A 16,365-nucleotide genomic window follows, 5' to 3' on the forward strand; every position below is an offset into this window, starting at 1 on the left:
TGAAAGGAAGCATTTCCAAATTTTCTCCAATGGTGAAAGATGTCATTTCTAGTCCAGCTTATCCATGAGGTATTGAACTTTCAACCTGTTACTAGTCCGGGATTCAGTATTGGCCCTCCTCACCCTCAATCCATTGTAATTGTGGGGAAAAAGAAGGATAATTTCCTACATTTGGAACAGGTTTTTTTGTTGTGGTTTGCTTTTTTATAAATGCTAGCTGTTTGAAGCTGCTCCGAGGTTTGGATTGTTAGAAATAGCCCTAGTGGAGATGAATTTGAGGGCAGAGTGCGGGTGAAGCAGTCAAAGACACTGATCATGCAGTTATTCACTTTACTGCACAGATATCTCTGCATCATGGCGAGAGAGAGAACTGAATGTTCCTGAAAGGTGTTGGATTGATACAGCTTAAGACCTGAACCCACAGAACAGAGGGGAACAAAACAGAGGAAAGAGACCGGTGCTTCACCAATGTGTCTCATTCGTGGCCTTGAGAGTTCAGCTCTTAGGAAGATTGACAGACGTTCCCATTCAGAGTGTGTAACTAAAGCTGGTCTGGAAATGGTTCTCCCCCCCCAAAAAAAAAAACCCATTCGATGAAAATTTTCTTCAGAACTTTTCAGTTTTTCATCAAAAAAGTGAAAACCCCAAACCCAAAAGTTTTCAGGTTTTTCACAACACCCCAACGCTATTCTGATCAGAGAGCATTTTCCATGAAACTACGTTTCAGCCTAAAGACAACTGCAAGTGAAAATTTGCAAGCTGTACATGCAACACAGATGTAACTAAAGCAACCAGATTTTTCAGTTGAATTTTGTCATTAATTAGAGAGTGTTTCGCATAACAGGCTCTTGTCTCTGTGGGTCATCTCAGCATTTTCTGCATTCGATGGGCCCTTTCGAGCCACCAGCCTCATCGTGATTTGATGAATATTTCCCCAGTAACCTCTTTGCCATTGTTGACTCACTTTAACTTCATAATTGGCTTTTTGAGTCAAGTTTAGCCAAACTAGACAAACTAAACTTGTGTTGACTAAACAAAGGTGGCGATATAAGTTTAACATGAATAAGTGATGTCAAAATCAGGCTTCTCAGCATTCTACATCATGTGCAGGGACATGGACTCAGCTTGGCTTCAGTGGAGTTACACAAGCCATACATCTGGGCTACTTGTGTAACCCCCTGTTTGGTCTGTGTAGCGTATCCCCCTCTGGTAGCTGGGCCACAGAGACTACGAGTCTACTACGGGTAGGCAGAGTTGCTCCTTTAGCTCTTGTAATAGAGGTTCATGCTTTTAGCACTGGAGGTCCTACGTTCAATCCTTGCTGAACCATGATGGTGGTGACTTTGCTTGCAAGAATAAAACAAGTAGGATTCGGCCCCCAGTCTCTGGATCTAATCCTGCTGCCTTCCTTCCTTCCTCCGGCAAAACTCCAAATGACTTTAGAATGATCGGCTAAGATTTTATAAAAACAAAAAATAAATAGAATTGGCTTCAGCTGGAATCCAACCTAGATAAGGAAATCGACATGATGATGATTCTAAATTTTCTCATTACACAGAAGTATGCGAAGTACTTTACGGGGCCAGTAAAACAAGGTTCTTGCCCAGAAAGGATGACAAGTGAGAGTAACCGACAGAAAGGAGAGAGGGAGTCAGATGAGAATTGCGGTGATAAGATCACAAGGTTTGTCAGTTAAGTCATGTACACGTGCTGATGACTCCATGTTAGTGAGTGTTTTAGATCAGTGCTTGTAGGTGATATTATGGGTAAATTGTGAGGAGGGGTCTGGGCCATACATGTGTGCTGTGTATTTAATTAACATCTTAATATCATGTTTATATAATATTTTGACTTAATTTAGTGGATCTATGATCTTTTAGACCTAGGTGTTAGGGACCATAGAGTTACCTAGTTTGGCCATAGAGTTATTGAGTCACCTTATGGTATCGTATACCTCAATTCCAGTTCAAGTGATGTTCATTGTGTGAAAAATGGTGCTTGGTTGGTGAAGTGTTACCAAAGTGATCTAAATCTCTGTGTCTTTATGTAGAAACAACCTGTTCCTAGGCTTCCTGATGGGGTCTGCTTCTCTGGAAATGCATCCAGCATGCTAATGAAAATTTCAATAGGAACGGTAACAGATATATTTCTCCTTACTTGCTGGTGCAGAAGAACATGTGCATGAAATTGTTCTTGCCTTTATGCTCAGAACATGTTTCAACTTGCTGCAAGTAGAGGTTTAGTTCTAACCCCTAATGTTATTTTGCTTCTATTCTGGTTAATTCTTGTGAACCGTCCAGGAGAAAGAATGTAGCTAGGTTGATTAACAATCTTTCCCTTTATATACTTATATCCTACTTTTCACTTAAGGCTCACCAAGTGATTCACTGTTCTTAATTATTAATTAAGGATGCTTCACAACACCCCTAACTGGTAAGTGAGTATTAGTATATTCATTATAATATGTTTATAATAATTCATAAGATTAAATAAGATGAGTAAAAGAGGCCCAGACCAGCTAAGAGCTGGATTGAGGCACATAACCAGAGCTCCCTGTGGGGCACTACACGGCGCATTGTACCTGAAGTGGGCATCATATTTCCTAGTGCTCCAGAAGACATGGGGGAATGCAACCACTTGGCAACGGTGAGCATTCACTTCCCTCTCCAGCTGGTTGGCTCTAGCAGAGCTAGGTAGCAAAGACCCCACGTCTCCCCTTTGCAGAGCTAACACAGCCAGCTACCCCTGCATGGTGGCTCAAGTGGAGACGGTGCTCTAAGTGCTCTCTCCTTCCCTTATGCTCCCACGTGAGCAACGGGCATAATCTGGACCTAAGTGACTTGCCCTAATGTTATACAGTCAATTCCAGGCATTCTCTCGCACAGCCCTGGGTCTAAACCCACATGAACACTGCCTCCCTTATCTTATCAAATGCTCAGGCCAGATGCTCAGCTGGTATTAATTGGTGTAGTTCCATGGAGGTCACGGAGCTAAACTGATCTACACCAGTTAAGAATCTGGTCCTTTGGGTGTAATCTGTCCCATGGTGCAATCTGTTGGCAAGGCCTCTAGATTTCCGGCAGGCATTGCATACCAACAGGACAGGGAGTCTCCTGATATTCTGGAATCCAAGTCCCTTCCATTGGTTGGCTAATTCTGGTTAGTTTCTTTAGTTCCTCCTTCTCCTTAGTATACCTGGATTACCAGCCTGCCTAACGTAAACAGATTTTGTACCACAGTTATGTGTGAAGTTAAACAACTGGTTCAGAAAAGTTCCAGAGTAGCAGCCGTGTTAGTCTGTATCCACTTTGGTTCAGAAAAGGTAGTCTGGTCTACGATGCCATGACTGTGCCTCTCTCTGAGTAGGCAAAAAGTCTCAGAACCAAAGTGCGAAGCTATCCATTAAGTCTGAATACTTGGCACGAACACTTTTAGGTCCAACAGTAGAAAAATGGTACATTCGACACCAATGTACCAGATCTTACTTCAGTAGCACAGGAACCAGGAATCACAGCAACAGGGCCAAACGAGCAAGCATCTTCTGAACAAAGTGGGGAGTGTGCTTGTGGGAAGTCACAGGAGTTCCAGGGGCATAAGTGGGAGAAGAATGACTATAGAAGAGAGACCCCTTCTCAGAGCCGGCCTGGTGAGTTTATCTGCAGCGATGTCAAGTGCCAAAAAGGAGCAAAGCGTTCAAGCAGCCAATGTGATGCTATCCAGGCCTCTTGCCTGGGGCCTGGGAGGAATTGGGTAGGGGGTTTTGTCATAGAATAAGGTTTCCTCACGTGGAAAAATTGACAGTGGTTCATAGACTGTTCTTCTAGTTTGGCTCCATGCAGAGATGTAAATGTTTCATTGATAATACTCCGTCATTTGCATCCTTGTGTCTGAGTGTCATCCTGCTGAGAGGTGACCCCGTAGACTTTCATTCATTCCTGTGTGGGAGGAGAATGGCTACCTTGTGCCAGGCTTTGTAACTGTAGTAAAGCAGTCATCAAAAGTTTAACTGGGTTACTCAAAGTATTATGGGTTGGAACCATGCTCCACCGCTCCGTTACTTCCTGCTTAGTTAGTGGGAGTTTTCCCTCCATTCTGTTTGCTGTGTAGTTTAGTAAAGCAGCGTGTTCCCAGCCAGCAGTAGTGTAAGTACAGTGTGTTTCTTATGCACTGAGCGACCCCTTTACAGAAGTACCAGTCACAAGTTGCCAACCCAAATTAGGTGTGTGGAGACCGATGGAGTCTGGAGGGTTTATGGATGGAGTTCTTGGAGTATTCACTTGATCGTTAGTATCTGTCTTTTGACCTTTCCTTTAGCAGATGCATTGGATGAGTGGCTACACATACAGTTGTTGAATGGCTGATATTTTTGGAAGATGGCATGATTGACCATGGGTGCTTAACAAAGGCAAAATATTTTCTTTGGGCCCCCTAAAATGCCTTCCTCTTCCATAAATGTCAGTTCTCTCACAATGTGCAGCCAGTTGACATCCATTTTTGGATCGACTTGGCATCTTATATGGCAGGTAATTCTGGGGAAAGCAGAGTGAGGCTCTGGAAACATGGCAGAGGGAATCTGAATACCTAGGCCCCGAACCAGCAATGCACTGAAGTATGGGCTTAACTTTAAGCATGTGAATAGTTCAGTTGACGTTAAGCATGTGCTTAAGTGCTTTGCTGGGCCTGCACACCCAGAGCTGTGTTCTGTAGGGGCATAGGTGACGAGGCAGGGCCCACTCTGCTCTGTGCGGCCGCCTCAGGGCTGGTCCTTGTTATTCATGGGGGTGATGAGACTCATGGTTGTGGGGGAGGCAGCTCCACTCAGCATCCAGACTCTGATGCTCAAGCCAGGGAGCCCAATGTCCCGGGCCCACATCCCACGCGGGTGGCCCTGGCACCTCTTCTGTCAGATTCTGTCCTTTGGGCCTCCGTAACGGTGCATGACTCTATCATTGCACAGCAATGTGGCTGGGATGGGGGCTGCCATGACGCAGGGTCCAGGCTATGAAGCTGTGTGTGGTTTCTTGAGCAAAGGAGTAAATGCTGCTCCCCTCCCCTCTGCCCCAAAGGGAGTTTTTGCACCCTTGGTTTCATGATTTCTGAGGGTGCAGCTGAACCCAGGAACCCCTGCTAACGCTGCATCTGAATCAGAATTTAGCTTGTGGTCGTTTACCTGTTCACATTCCCAGCATGTGTTAGCACCGCATCTGCCTGCTCAGCTAATATGCGCTGTAAATCAGTGGAGCACCTTTCATTACCCTTTGCTGAGCATCGAATGTGCTCGGTAATGGAAAAAGCCCTGTCCCAAAGAACTTGTACTCTGAAAGACAGGTCCAGTGTATCCTCCCAAGTGCTTGACCGTAAAGCAACACTAAAATGCACGTCTGCGGGGCAAAAGAAAATAGCTTTGTGCGCAAATGTGGCTGCATGCTACAGCCCTACAAGGTTGGGGAATTTGGGGCATCGGGAAAGCTCCTGCTGTTGGCAATAAATGCCAGTAGAATCTTTAACGTCCACACAGAACGCAGAGAACTTCTGCTCTCTCTGGAAGTAGCATGTTAGGCACATGTACCAATCAAAAATTCACTTTAATAGGCAGCCGGGAAGTGCCATCTCTCCAACCAGTACTCCTTCCTCTGACAGCAGGATTTCACTGATACGCCGTTTTACACTAGATCACATCTGTAGACATTCATGTGCCAGAACAGAATACGTGATCAGTAGGGGAAAAAAGGAAGTCACTTTATTCACTAGCACCCCAAGGACTACAGCTGGCAACCCGGTAAGCCTCAAAGACTGTGTAGATTGTCAGAATTTCCAGTATGTTTCGTGACAGCACTGCCCAGAGGCACTCGGTATAAATTCAAAGTCAGGAAAAACCGTGGCACTGCGGGACCCGCTGCAGCACAAATGCTTCAAGGAGATGGAGCATCAAATGTAAGTTTTGCACTTTCCTCTAGAATTGGGAACAGAGCTCCCGCGGATGCCGCTGGTTTGGGGCCATGACAGTTGAGGCCTTTTCACGTAGGGGCAAGCCAGCTTGCGCATATTGGTTCAGAGCAAGAGCCTTTGCTTCTCCTCTAGGCAGCCAACAATGGTTTGGAGGGTAGTTGGGCACCATATGCACCAGCCTTGCTCTTGACCAATGCCTTTGAATCTCTAAACCTGGACTGAGCATGTTTTGATTATCTGAATCCAAAGGCTGGAAATGCTCATTAGCAGAAACCTAATAGGTACTTGCAGGGAGAAGAAAAAAACTTGGGTGACATCTTTGGCCTATTGAAATCAATGGGATTTTTTGCCATTACATGGAAATTGCCATGTTGGATCAGACCCAAGGTCCATCTAGCCCAGTAACTTCTCTCACAGTGGCCAGCCCCAGATGCTCCAGAGGAAGGTGTAAGACATGGAATAATCTGTGCCTCACATAGCTCTCATTCTGATCTCTAGTACTCAATGATTGGCTTAGGCATTGACTTCAGTGGGGCCAGCGTTTCGCCCTTTGATTTTTAAGGATGAGTAGTTGCCTTAGTCTTGTAAGTATAAACGGGACATCTGCTCGAGAGGTTCTAGCTGTCTTCTCCATTTAGAAGTTACTTGGAATATATCAGGAAAACAGCTCCAGGTAATAAAAAGAACTAGCGTATTTTATTACATTTTTTAGCGTGCTTTTTGTCGGGAAAGGGAAAGAATGTATTCATCATTCTGGCTGAACAAGTAAAGCAAAGGTGATATACATTTATCATAGTCAGTAAAAACTTGAAGCAATCTGCTCAAAAAAGATGTGGCCTAGTGGCAGAGAAATTCATCCCAATTCAGGGCCTCATTGTGATGTGTCCTTTCTGGGAACGAAGAAGGCATGGTTGGAGAAGGCTTCAATGACAGAGACTGATCATGCAAAAATGGTTGATGACTGTTGAAATTTAAATCTGAGTTGACGTATTCTGGTTTTGCTCCTCATTTATGATATCAATCCTGGAACGTTTGTGCAACTGAGTTTTTTTAGCACGAATGCAGATTTTAAACTTGTATGCTAGAATGCTCACAGAAAGCAAGAGTAAAATTTGCTTTGCACAAGGATTTTCAATAGTAACTGGATTATAAGAGGCTGATAAAGGAGGTGCTGTCGTCATCATGAACAAGTCTAACAAATTTGTTAGTCTCTAAGGTGCCACAAGTACTCCTGTTCTTCTTTTTATGAACAAGTCTGACTACCAGACGGAGGCTGCCAGACAACTCTCCAATAACAAATTCTACAGGCCATTTTCCTCAGATCCCACTGAGGAATATACTAAGAAACTGCACCATCTACTCAGGACACCCCCTACACTAACACAGGAACAATTTAACATACCCTTACAGCCCTGACTGGGGTTATTCTATCTACTACCCAAGATCCACAAACCTGGAAATCCTGGATGCCCCATCATCTCTGGAATTGGCACTCTCACTGAAGGACTATCCAGATATGTAGACTCTCTGCTCAGACCCTATGCCATCAGCACTCCCAGCTATCTCCGTGACACCATTGATTTCCTGAGAAAACTACAATGCATTGGTGACCTCCCAGAAAACACCATCCTAGCCACATGGATGTGGAGGCTCTCTACACAAACATCCCACACACAGATGGAATACAAGCTGTCAGGAACAGTATCCCTGATGATGACACAGCACAACTTGTTGCTGAGCTCTGTGACTTTATCCTCATGCACAACTATTTCAAATTTGGTGACAATATATATCTCCAGACCAGTGGCATCGCCATGGGCACCCGCATGGCCCCACAATATGCCAACATTTTTATGGCTGACCTGGAACAACGCTTCCTCAGCTCTCATCCACTCATGCCCCTTCTCTACCTAAGCTACATTGACATCATCTTCATCATCTGGACCCATGGGAAGGAGATTCTGGAAGAATTCCACCATGATTTCAACAGCTTCCACCACACCATCAACCTCAGCCTGGACCAGTCTACACGGGAGGTCCACTTCCTAGACACCACAGTACAAATAAGTGATGGCCACGTTAACACCACCCTATACCGAAAACCCACCGACCGCTATGCCTACCTTCATGCCTCCAGCTTCCACCCCGGACACACCACACGATCCATCGTCTACAGTCAAGCACTGAGGTACAACCGCATCTGCTCCAACCCCTCAGACAGAGACCAACACCTACAAGATCTTCATCAAGCATTCTCAAAACTACGTTACCCGCACAAGAAAATAAGGAAACAAAGCAACAGAGCCAGACGTGTACCCAGAAGCCTCCTGCTACAAGACAATTCCAAGAAAGAAACCAACAGAACTCCACTGGCCATCACCTACAGTCCTCAGCTTAAACCTCTCCAATGCATCATCAGTGATCTACAACCCATCCTGGACAATGATCCCTCGCTTTCACAGACCTTGGGAGGCAGGCCAGTCCTCACCCACAGACAACCTGACAATCTTAAGCATATTCTCACCAGCAACCACACACCGCACCATAACAGCTCTAACTCAGGAACCAATCCATGCAACAAACCTCGATGCCAACTCTGCCCAGATATCTACACCAACAACACCATCACAGGACCTAACCAGATCAGCTACAACATCACCGGCTCATTCACCTGCACATCCACCAATGTTATATATGCCATCATGTGCCAGCAATGCCCCTCTGCTATGTACATTGGCCAAACTGGACAGTCACTGCGTAACAGGATAAATGGACACAAGTCAGATATCAGGAATGGCAATATACAAAAACCTGTAGGAGAACACTTCAACCTCCCTGGCCACACCATAGCAGATGTAAAGGTGCCATCTTACAGCAAAAAAACTTCAGGACCAGACTCCAAAGAGAAACTGCTGAGCTCCAGTTCATTTGCAAATTTGACACCATCAGATCAGGATTAAACAAAGACTGTGAATGGCTAGCCAACTACAGAAGCAGTTTCTCCTCCCTTGGTGTTCACACTTCAACTGCTAGCAGAGGACCTCACCCTCCCTGATTGAACTAACCTCATTATCTCCAGACTGATTCTTGCCAGCATATTTATACCTGCCCCTGGAAATTTCCATTACATGCATCCGACGAAGTGGGCATTCACCCACGAAAGCTTATGCTCCAATACATCTGTTAGTCTTAAAGGTGCCACAGGACTCTCTGTTGGATTACAAGAGTTCTGCTTATCCATCATTCAGGAACATGAAATAATATCATGTGACTTAATGACCAATCACAAGTAAGCAGCACATCTTTCATTCTAAATATCAAGTAGTGAATACCACCCTGTAGAGTAAACAACATTGAATGAAAAAATGTTGCAGAATTATGAATGCATTTGAGAAAATCATGTTCCACGCCTGGATATTTTGCAAAGGGTAAACCAAGCAAAATTCACAATAGATTATTTGGTTGTAAGTACATCCCCCTACTAATAATACCTAATTGGCTGGTTTTATTAGATCTGATCTCAAGTATCTGGAGTTAGCTGGAGATGGGCCTGAAGGTGCAAGTTGTGAATGGCAGGTTTATTTTCGTAAGTTGGTATTTCTCCAGTTAAGAATTTGTCATTGTTTTAAATGCTTTTTTAGATGGCTCCAGTTACTTGTAGCTTAAGCATCTACAGGAGGTTCTCATTTGGTATGAAGATATAAATACCACAGGGATAGGTGTCTGATAAAAGCCATCTAGCTAGCTAGCTGGGTACATATGGGGACTGACTGATAGATGGAAGGGAATGCATGGCTATAGATAAGATACACTTTTGCAATTAAACAGGGTCTCGGGCTGTGTGGCATAGCTTTTACTTCCATTCAGACATTATTAATACTAAACCGACTATCTGAAAATATTACAAAGGGATCGGCATTTCTGCTAACGAGACCTTGCTAATGCTATGTTTTGCTGCGGCAGAAATTGTTCTCCGCTGTGTCACAAACTATTTCTGGTCAAGGAAACAAATGTGACAGTTGCAAAGTTACTGTAAATTGTATTTTATTGTAGCTGTTAGAATTTAAGAAATGGTGTGGCATTATTCTTTTTATTCCAGGTTGGTGCTGTAGCAAATACCGTCTAGCTCCCCTATCGGGCCATGAAGAGCAGGTAATCCAGCTTCCATGTAAGCACACTGAGAAAGGAGGAAGGGGCAGATATTGCGCGAGAGAGCCCCTGGCCTTCCAAGCGAAACAGATGCCCCGAGCTCAGAGCTCCTGCTTGGACTCCGGATGTGTTCTGTATGGAGGAGGGGGCGAGGGTTATGGGCCTGAGCAAGCACAGGAGTTTGACATTGAAGTGTTCGGTTTTGCCTTTGGAAGCTCTTGGTTTGATGCTCTGGCTTAGGAGGACTATACTTAGGAGGTTCAAGTTTTCTGGGAGGCTCTGCCTTTCCAAGGCCTGTCCTGGGCTTCCAGTTGGATTTATTAAAACTGGGCCAATTCCTGGTTTTAGTTCAGCCCTAGACACTGGGGCTTTTGGTGTAATGGGGCACACTCCCCTCTTGAGCATCTCCTAGTGGCTGGGTGTGGTACTGCAGACCTTTTCTCACCCCTGGCACCCCCTGCAAGTTGCCAGCCTACTTTGGCAGGTCTTCAGTGGCTTGGTCCTCCAACCTAGTCCCAAAGTCCAAATGAACCCTTTCAGGGTAGTAAAGAGTCCAAAAAATAATCAGTGTTTCCCCTCACTAGGGTCTTCTGGCCCAGGTCAGGGCCCTTTCAATTCAGCCCTTTGTTCACGCTCCCAAATAAGGTCTTTTTGTGGCTCACGCCCCTTTACCTGTGGCCGGGAGAAGAGGCTGGGGCCTCCCACTACTCCAGGTTCCAGCCCAAGGACTCTATAAACACCAGCCACACACTGCTTAATTTCAATTTATTGCTGCTTCTTCCCCGGGCCTCTTTCTGCCTGACCCCTTTTTGCTTCACCCTTATTTCAGGGTTAAGGTTCTCAGATCCTCTCTCTCCCTGCAAACCCAGCGAAGCAAAACACAGCCAGAAACAAACTCTGATGACCCCTTGAGCTCCTGTGGCCGGAGAGGAGCCCCTTTCCTTGCCCCTCTGGTCCCAGCCAGCGACTGGCAGGCTAAGGCCCTGCAGCTCCTTTTATCTGACCTGCTGGGCCCTGGCTGGCTGCTTCTGTGAGGCCTCTCTGGTGGGCCTGGACGAGCCACCTTCACTGCTCCTTTCCTGTCACTTGGCAGCCTCTTGGTAGTAGGCCCACGGGGCTCCTGTAGGGAGCCACAGAAGCCAGGTCTACCTCATCACACTTGGCTGTTGCTGGGCCGACCAGAGCCAGAGCTGGTGCTGCCCTGCAAATCCTAAGCCAAGTTATGCAGCCGCAAAAGAAATATCTGCTCCTTTGGCCCCTGTTCCCCACAGATTGATAGATTTTGAGACCAGAAGGGATCCTCCGGTCCGGCCTCCTGCCTAGCACAGCCCATAGAATCCCGTCCAGGATTTCCTGCATCAAGCCTGTAACTTCTGGCTGAGCTGCAGCGAACCTTTTGGAAAGACAAACATCCAATCTCCGTTTAGAGACTCTGCCAGTGGTGGAGAATCCACCATGACCCCACGTAAGTTGTCCCAGTGGTTAATCAGCCTCCGTGTCTCAAACTGCACCTTATTTCCGCTTTGAATTTGACTTACTTCAGCTCCAAGCTCTCGGATCTTGGTCGACGGAAGGAAGTGACTTGACCAAGGTTGCACAAAAATCGCTGGCAGAATTGCACATAGATCCTGGGTCACCTGCCTCATTCACTGGCCCACAGGACCTTCCTTCCTGCTGCTGTGACTCAGATATAAACGGAGGCACAATGCAGAGCATTAGCTACGATAGGACCAGAGCTCCTGGCACAAGGCTCTGCTACTCATCCACTACCTGATTGCGACAGACAGACTCCTACAGCCTTCATTGGCACTGGACTAGCAGCTCCTCCTTTCTGCACACCGTTCCTGCCCCTCCAAACCAGCAACCCTTCTCCTGCCCTCACAACCTGCCCTAACTTCTGCTTTCCCGACACCCCTTCCTTACTCCCCACTTCCATGGGGCCCTGCTTCTTCCTTCCCCCACCTTTCCTCCAACCTGGCAACCCCACCCTTGCCTCCTCCAGCCCTCCCAATCTAGCAGCACCCCCCTTAAACCTCAAACCAACAACCCAGCCTCCCCCATGCCTACCAGGGACCTTTCTGTCCATCAAGGAAGAGCTGGGGGGCAGGGGTAGAGGTGGCCTAGGCGTGGGGTGAAGGGGGGGGAAATGAGCGAGAGAGAAGGAACAAACCTGGAAAACTCTCCTCCTCCTCCAGGGTTTTCCCAGTCTCCGGGAATGGCCAGGAATAAGGCAGAGCTCGAAGCAGGTATGGTGGAAAATAATGCAAAAGGAGGGAGCTGAAAGGCGGAGGGGGGGGAGGGACAACCAAGGGAGTCACAGGGGTACATGGGGCTTTCCTGGATCCCAATTTCTATTGGGAAAGGTTGAGACAGGAGGAGGGTTTGGCTGGAGCAGCGTTGGCCCCTCTCCTCTCCCGCCCCCCAGCTTTTAAAACCTATCTCACCGGACTCCCTGCCCTCCCCCAAATCCTGCCCCATATGCCCCTGAGAGACAAATCCCACCCCCTTTCCTTGCCCCGGTGCCCCACACCAGGTATCCTGGTGATTGATGTGGAATGTCTGGTCACCCTGGCCGAGCTGCTGGAGAATTACTCATCCCAGTCACGTCTGTTTGGGTGTCTGTCTCTCCCCGGGAGGCGGCTCTAGTCTTGAGAGCAGGTGTTCTCTCTGCAGCCCTTCTGGACCTGAGATGCTTCAGATGATCCAGCCTCCCTCCTAACTGCTCCTGCTCTCTGAAACTCTCCACACAAAGAGGCGCTGAGGCAGATCTCCCGGGCTGCTGCCTTCACTGAGGAACAGGGGGGTGATAAGGGGAGGGCTTCATCGTCTGATTTCTGTATCCAGCGCACAGCTCCTGGGGTGTGTGTGTGTACGCGAGAGAGAGAGGAAGGGAGTGCGTTTGCTGCCTGAAGGCTACTGCTGCTGCAGTATCAGCACTGGTGCTGCTGGCAACCAGGCATCAGGGGAGCTCTTTTGCTGATTGCTGAATGGTTACAAGTGTTGCAATGCAAAATACAAAAGCATCGCTCCAGGAGAGGCTGCATTTGAAGCTCCACTTGTAAAATCTTCGGGAGGGGGCTTCTCGAGGAATTCAGAACCAGCCAGCCCAGGCTCCAGGCAGCAGCACCACCTCAGCCTTCATCGCTGCTCGCTTCCCATTCCTTCTCCAGGAAGGGAGGGAAAAGAATCCAGAAAGCCCTGCCACAGACAGACTCCACCGGGGGCTAACAGGTGTTTGCTGGGGTTTGGTTGCGGAGGAGAAGGTGGGAGAAAAGTTAACTGGAAAAATCAAGCTGGGCAAAGGTGCATTGATCTTGTGCCAAGTGGACGTGCCAGGTCTGCCTGAGAACAGTGTGTCTGGAGAAGCACCGCGGGATGTCTTGCCAGTGACTTGCTTGATCTCCCTGGAAACGCTGAGCCCTGCCTGCAAACTTTGCCCTGCCAGAAGTTGTGAGGGATAAAAGCCCAGGAACAAAGGGGGGGGTCTTCTCTGCTGACCAAACCACTTGAGCTAAACTGTTGCATCCTGGTTTGGTCTGGTGGAAGCATCCCGCCTGTGCCTCCTCTGCGCCGAAGCTAGTGGCGGTGGGCGCTCGTGCTGCGGCATCAACCGAAGGTGTTACCGGTGGGATCCAGTGCCCCAGATTTTGGGGACTGGAAGACCAGCATGCTGGCTGCTGCACCTGCAGCCAGCACCCAGAGCCCCTGCGTCTGACCCCCAGGCAGTGTCGGGGCGGTGGCGGCCATGGCTGCAGCAATCGCCAGCTCCCTGATCCGCCAGAAGAGACAAGCCAGGGAGCGGGAGAAATCCAATGCTTGCAAGTGTGTCAACAGCCCCAGCAAGAGCAAGGGCAGTTGCGAGAAGAACAAGCTGAATGTGTTCTCCAGGGTCAAACTCTTCAGCTCCAAGAAAAGACGGAGAAGGCGACCAGGTTGGCAAGGGTTATGTGTTTGGTTTTGTTCTGTTTTTAACACAAGCCGTAATGTGCATCATGCCTGGGGAGGGGGACTGGTGAAATTAACTCTCAGGTATTGCAATTGCCAATAGACATGGGGGCACAGACATGCAGAGCTGGTTTCTCACTCACACGCCCTCTCGTCACCAATTTGTCTGACATGCACCATTGATTTCTCTTCTTTCTCACATGCACACTCATGTGTACCCATGGATCAGTGATGTATTAGTGTGTGTGTATCTCTCTCTCTCTCTCACACACACACACACACACACACACACACACACACACACACACACACACACACACACACACCCTACCCCTCTCCTTCAATCATGTGTTCATCTGTCTACATGTTCAATAATCTATTTTCCCTCCTTCAGGGCTCTAGAATTTCTGTGCTTGTGCTATTATTTGTTAATTATATGAGATCAGGCTATTTATGTTAGCCAGCAGCTTCTAGACCTTTATAACCTTTCATCCCCCTGCGCCTTTCTAGGAATATTTTATATAAATCACACAGGCACAATTCTGTATGTAACAGAGGTGTAAAAGATCAGGTATGAAGAATTAATTTTCTGATCCAGTGCATTTTGTACACAGGAGGAGCAGAAGCCCGTCAGCAATGTTGCTAGTAATTTGCCTTTCCAAAATCTAGTTGCCTCTAGCCACTGAACTTGCCTGCATTTTTCACGTAGCCAAATAATAGGGTGGCTAGTTGAAAAAGGGAGCCTAAATTTGCTACGAGCTTTTTGAACATTGCTAATGCAAGAAAATAGAGTGATCTTTGGTTCGGTTTCATATTAAATGAGAGGGTGTATATAAATTATGCATCCCTCAGTACACTTATTAAAGGTTGCTAATAGGAAGTAATATACTTATGCAAACTATTATAAGGGTTTGCTTCAAATCCTATCCAAAATATTTGTAACAGCATATCTACCCTGATTTCTTTCCTTTTAAGACCAGGAAGTCTTGCCCAGATGTGGGAACTTTTGGGTTGAAAATGGCAATTCATATTTTCATATTGTGTTTATCTGTGAATCAGCTAAGGTTTTGAAGCAGACTGCTAAAAAGGCTTCACTGTCTGATGAGAATAACTGTGTGACAATTACTACAATGCAGATGTCATTGGGATTCAGTGGAAGTAGACCTATTTTATTGCAATTACTCCTGATGCATTGCCGAGATATTTTCTTTAAATGTACAGACTTCCTAGCAAATCCTGTTGCTATTTACTTCAAAGTCCAGAATGATCTAATGTTGTTTTGGCTATTTCATTTTCCAACACTGAACACGAAGATGATTATGAAGCAGATTTATATCCAAACTGTTTTTTTCTTTCTTTTTTTCCCCCTGAGTCTGTGAAATAGCATCTTTTATGGTAATATTCCTATTACAATTCAACATGTTGCTGAGTTTAAAGTGGGTTCCTTCCTCTATTTACCTCTGTTCATTAACTAGTTTATCCCTTCTGATTCTGCATGTTCTTTGGATCAGCAAAGAACGGTGGATTGTTTATTGGAATTGCAGCAGTTCTTATGGTAAACCTTAGCTGCTGTATATTTAGGCTCTTGATTCGGTATGCAGTTTTCATTCTTATTACTATTATCTTACCTTATCTTAGTAGTTCTCTCTTTCCCTCCTTTTGAGAATTCACACCTTGTTAAAAGCCAGAATACACTCTTTGCCAGCACATTTCTAATCTTGAATGAGATAGGGCACGGCTTCCTAAGTCAAATGACACGCTGTTGGAATTGGTATTCACTAGAAGCAGATCTAAATGTGTTACCTACATTACAATAGAAAGTGGCATTTCATCATTTGGCAATTGATTTTTATAGTCACTGATTTGATCTTTGCCTAAATGGGAACAGATATAAAGCTGCTAATCCTGGTGTTTTTCATATATCATCTCTGAAATCAAAAATGAAGATTTGTTTTGAACCCTGATAACATGCAACGGCACATCCAGATCTCATACATTAACCTTGTTATTGTCTTCTTACAGAGCCACAGCTTAAAGGAATAGTAACAAAACTCTACAGCAGGCAAGGCTACCACTTACAATTGCAAGCAGATGGAACAATTGATGGGACAAAAGAGGAGGACAGTAGTTATAGTAAGTGGCATCTGAATGCATCAGATAACCTTGTGTGTTTGTGAATTATGGGGTATCCGGTTCTTTTCCATCTCCATCGGTTTGAAAATTAATGTTCTGGGATGGCTGACTGAGTGAAACATTAACACTGTGCACATACTTACCATTGAGGCTGAAGGAAAAGCACTGCAAAAACATTTAAAGCAAATA

The 16,365-nt window shown here is 46.2% G+C and overlaps 1 protein-coding gene across 10 annotated transcripts in view; it reads left to right on the forward strand.

Moving 5' to 3' along the window:
• FGF13 (fibroblast growth factor 13) overlaps nucleotides 1-16,365 on the forward strand; it is a 339,123-nt gene that overhangs the window by 240,367 nt on the left and 82,391 nt on the right. For 9 of the 10 annotated variants that reach the window (XM_065556731.1, XM_065556730.1, XM_065556727.1 and 6 more), the window contains one exon: nucleotides 16,066-16,176. In XM_065556731.1, the coding sequence (XP_065412803.1) occupies nucleotides 16,066-16,176 (111 nt within the window). Of the gene's footprint in view, nucleotides 1-9,984; nucleotides 14,031-16,065; nucleotides 16,177-16,365 lie in introns of those variants that run through there. The other variant, XM_005301033.5, reaches the window with a different exon arrangement.

Source organism: Chrysemys picta, chromosome 9 (genome assembly GCF_011386835.1).
Source record: "Chrysemys picta bellii isolate R12L10 chromosome 9, ASM1138683v2, whole genome shotgun sequence".
NCBI lineage: Eukaryota > Metazoa > Chordata > Testudines > Emydidae > Chrysemys > Chrysemys picta.